The sequence below is a fragment of the Nanorana parkeri genome, unplaced genomic scaffold, assembly GCF_000935625.1.
Source record: "Nanorana parkeri isolate BGI_ZX_2015 unplaced genomic scaffold, ASM93562v1 scaffold1622, whole genome shotgun sequence".
Lineage (NCBI taxonomy): Eukaryota > Metazoa > Chordata > Amphibia > Anura > Dicroglossidae > Nanorana > Nanorana parkeri.
In genome coordinates, this window is record NW_017307890.1 from 70,927 (window position 1) to 75,562 (window position 4,636).

General features: G+C 54.8%; 1 protein-coding gene across 2 annotated transcripts in view; it reads left to right on the top strand.

The window, feature by feature from the left end:
* PGM2L1 (phosphoglucomutase 2 like 1) overlaps nucleotides 1–4,636 on the top strand; it is a 49,419-nt gene that overhangs the window by 10,238 nt on the left and 34,545 nt on the right. For both annotated transcript variants that reach the window (XM_018570894.1, XM_018570895.1), the window contains exon 2: nucleotides 1,355–1,522. In XM_018570894.1, the coding sequence (XP_018426396.1) occupies nucleotides 1,355–1,522 (168 nt within the window). The remainder of the gene's footprint in view (nucleotides 1–1,354; nucleotides 1,523–4,636) is intronic.

Genomic DNA, 4,636 nt, shown 5'->3' on the forward strand with positions numbered 1-4,636 from the left:
CCCCTCCCCTCCTGCCGGGCTGCAGCCTCCCCTCCCCTCCTGCCGGGCTGCAGCCTCCCCTCCCCTCCTGCCGGGCTGCAGCCTCCCCTCCCCTCCTGCCGGGCTGCAGCCTCCCCTCCCCTCCTGCCGGGCTGCAGCCTCCCCTCCCCTCCTGCCGGGCTGCAGCCTCATGTCTTCTCCAACCAGTGGGGGTTCGTGGGTATGCTCAGTGACTGTGCGTCTCTGCTGCTATCTCTTGTGTGTCTTCCACTCCCATGATGGACCGCCCCCCCAGTTTCTCCTGCGCTGGTGTGTCCACAATTCACGGCTTGGTGTGTGTGCGTGCCCCGGGCCCAGGCGATTCTGGAAGGAATCCTCCACACCTTGGAGCACCTCCCAGACATGTTCCTCATCTCGGAGAAGGAGGGTGCTTTTGGTAGCTCCAGGCCTCTAGGCAGAGCTGTATGTGTCATTGTGCTGGCAGGGTTACCCAGCTCCAAGGCTGCAGAGCATTGCGTGTCTTCATGTATGTAGAGAGAAGATAACTCGGTCCTTCAGGGTGGGAGCATCATCTGTATACTGTGCAAAGCCTGGAACTAACCACAGACTGCAATCACCGAATGATGGGGGTTTGATCATGCATGGCGGCATCTTCCAAGCTTCACCTCCATACAGCAGGCCTGAAAACAAAGCCAATGGGTATTGAGGAAAAGCCAACCTGACCGATGGACCGTTCACATGGTAGTCACATGACCAGGTGGGTTTAGCGGTCAGGTTTCTGGGTATCTTAACCTTCAATATTCAGAATCTGCTGGTTTTGCAATGGAGTCGGTGTTCAATAGGGATGATCACTGCTCCTGAACACTGCTTTCTGGAAGATATGTTGTGTGTAACATAGTCCTGACTAATGTTGTGCATTACATACATGTTCATTATGTGTGTTCCATCGTCTCCACAATGGTTGGCAGTCTCCAGACTCCCCTTGAAGGTGGACTTAGGCGGGTCATGGAAGGTGGACTTAGGCGGGTCATGGAGGGTGGACTTAGGCGGGCCATGGAAGGTGGACTTAGGCGGGTCATGGAGGCTGAACTTAGCCGGGTCATGGAGGCTGAACTTAGGCGGGTCATGGAGCCTGAACTTAGGCGTGTCATGGAGGCTGGACTTAGGCGTGTCATGGAGGCTGGACTTAGGCGGGTCATGGAGGGTGGACTTAGGCGGGTCATGGAGGGTGGACTTAGGCGGGCCATGGAAGGTGGACTTAGGCGTGTCCTGGAGGGTTGGGCTCTATAACATGGTGAAGAAAGGTGGCCCTGCGAAGTCACTGGGAGGGGAGACTGGACCTGGACCTTAATCATTATTTTCTTTCTCCCGACAGAACCTTAAAACCAGAGCGCAGATCGAGAGCCTTCTACAGGATGGGAAGAACAAGGAGCTGCGGGACCGGCTGTGCAGCCACATGTCCTTCGGCACGGCCGGTTTACGTTCCGCCATGGGGGCCGGGTTCTCCAGAATCAACGACCTGACTGTCATACAGACCACACAGGTAAGAAGCCCATGTCCAGTCGGTTCTCACAATATTGCTGCTCAGTTTCTATAATATAAATATATGAAAAGAAAGCTGCGATCATCCTATGGGGCCCCTCTCCTTTCATCTGTGGCCCCTGGACACAGCCCCATGGAAGTCTATGGGTACAGCCTCATGCAGTGCTCAATGTAAACAAACACCGGAGGCCGTGGCCATCGGGTCCGTCATCCTCGGTATTGAGTATAGATGGAGGATAGGTCTAGTCGGGATGACCGATGCCGGTTTTTCGGTATCGAGTACGGATATTTTTTTTGCCAATACCGGAAGTCCTATCAAGGAAGCCAGGCGGCGTTTAAAGATTTGCCACCTGGCTTCGCGATTAGCATGGAAGCCGCCTCCATGCTCCCACGTCACCAAGTGAGGAGGAAGCGTGGAGGCGGCTTCCTCGCCAATCAGGAAGCCGGGAGCTGTGTAAGGACTCGTCAAAGCTGGCCAATCAGGAAGCCGGGCAAGGAGCCATTACACGGCCCTCCGGCTTCCTGATTGGCCAGAAAGCCAGCTTCATGCTCCCTCGTCACCAGGTGACGAGGAAGCGTGGAGCCAGCTGCCCGGCCAATCAGAAATCCGGGGGAAGGGTAATGGCTCACTACACGGCTTCCTGATACCGGAGCCTCTAGGCATGGGAGCATTCGGGCGAGTACGAGTACTCTCCTAAATACTCGGCACCGATACTAGTATCGGTGCATTCCTAATGTCTAGTGCTGTGGTGAAACTACAAATCCCATGGGGCATTGCAAGATTCTCACCACCACAGGCAAGACTCCCAGAGACAGATGCATCATGGGATTTGTAGTTTCACCACAGCTGGAGGGCCGGAGGTTCCCCACCCTTGGTCTAGTGTATGGCCGGCTTTAGACATCGGGCTCTGCCCTCTTCCTTCTGGTCTGGGTTCAGGTTCTTCCGGTTCCAGCTCATCCCTCTGTAGATCTCTGTCGGGGTCACCGGTTTCTGGTTTGGTGTCATCTGTATAGACGTGTCAGCTGAGACCATGGTGTTGGGTGACACCTCCCGGCGGGATCATGTTTATGGTAAAGGACTTTGGTGACACAATGATAGGTGGAAATACTGCGGTCGGTTGTAACAAAGAAGCCTGCTGTAGATGTAACCCAGAACTGGGTCGGAGTGTGCACAGAGCGCTGTGTATCGGGAACAATTGCCATGTGTTTTACAGAGAAAAATCGTTTTTTCTTCTTTTTAATGCATCTCAATGTTGCCGATCTCCTGCAGCCTCTTTCAGTCACTTCCCGTCTGCATGCACTCGCTCTGAAGTCAGCTGCAAATCATTGCTCTGATGGTGAGCTGACTGCATGCAGACAGGAAGTGACTAAACGGTGGACCGTGTCAGCTGACTGCATGCAGACAGGAAGTGACTGAACGGTGGACCGCGTCAGCTGACTGCATGCAGGCATGAAGTGACTGAACGGTGGACCGCGTCAGCTGACTGCATGCAGGCAGGAAGTGACTGAACGGTGGACCGTGTCAGCTGACTGCATGCAGACTGGAAGTGACTTGAACGGTGGGCCGTGTCAGCTGACTGCATGCAGACAGGAAGTGACTTGAACGGTGGACCGTGTCAGCTGACTGCATGCAGACTGGAAGTGACTTGAACGGTGGACCGTGTCAGCTGAGTGCATGCAGACTGGAAGTGACTTGAACGGTGGGCCGTGTCAGCTGACTGCATGCAGACAGGAAGTGACTGAACGGTGGACCGCGTCAGCTGACTGCATGCAGGCAGGAAGTGACTGAACGGTGGACCGCGTCAGCTGACTGCATGCAGGCAGGAAGTGACTGGTGGACCGCGTCAGCTGACTGCATGCAGACAGGAAGTGACTGAACGGTGGACCGGGTCAGCTGACTGCATGCAGACAGGAAGTGACTTGAACGGTGGGCCGTGTCAGCTGACTGCATGCAGACAGGAAGTGACTTGAACGGTGGACCGTGTCAGCTGACTGCATGCAGACAGGAAGTGACTTGAACGGTGGGTACACCATAGTCTCCAAAGGGGGCACAGTGTGACTGGGTGACCACACAGGAGTGCCATTGAGTGACTGTTGTTAAGATCTACATTATGGCAGACTTGCCTCTCGGTCTCTAATGCTGACACCTCATTGGTCGCTGACATCTCCTCCTTTCTGAACCTCACCCTACAGCCATTGGTCAGCCATGATGATGTAACCCCCTGCTTGTGTAGTTTGGATCCACATTGCCCCCATACCTGGCTCTGGATGCCGAGAATGGACCCAGAAGGTGCAGTGTGTACCCCGACATTGCTGACTTCATTCTTACAAGGCCGGCTCCTCTGTTGTCTTGCCGAACCGGGTCACCTATGCAGATCAGGAGCTCGCCCTTCACTGGCCGCATGCTTATTCTATTGTTAGTGACTTGGCAAGTAATGAAGAAGTGTTAAACCCTCCAATCACCTATGGGCTTCATTCATAACGGACACTCGCTCGTTATTTCCCAGAGCCGGGGGGAAGCATGCACTGTACACATCACAGGGACTACATTCCCCATCATCCTCAGTGACATGAGCACAGAGCCTTCAAATGCCTGATGAGCATAGAATTTGGACTGGACTGCCTCCCCCCCACAGAGGTGCTGATGGTTGCTCGGAGGAGGAGCTAGGCAGTGAGCCATACCTGGGGTTCCCAGCTGCTGGTGGTTCCTCGGAGGAGGAACCACAAGGGATGGCGGGCTGCAGCAACGACGGTGCTGGTAAGGACGGCCATGACGGGGCTCCAGGAGACGTCGCCCCCTAAAAAATAGAACCAGAGGACAGAGAAATGTCAGGAATTGGAGATTTGGGTGTTTAATGACACTTTAGAGCAGGGGTAGCCAAACCCCGGCCCCCTCCAGCTGTGGTGGAACTACAAATCCCATGAGGCATTGCAAGATTCTCACAGACATGGCTCCCGGAGAGAGATGCCTCATGGGATTTGTAGTTTCACCCACAGCTGGAGGGCCGGAGTTTTGCTTCCCCTGCTTTAGAGCCAATCAATCCGAATGATTGCCGTTCGTTTATGGATGGAGGTCAGCAAGGGCCGGCTCCTGGGAGCAGAACCCCCGGGCGTA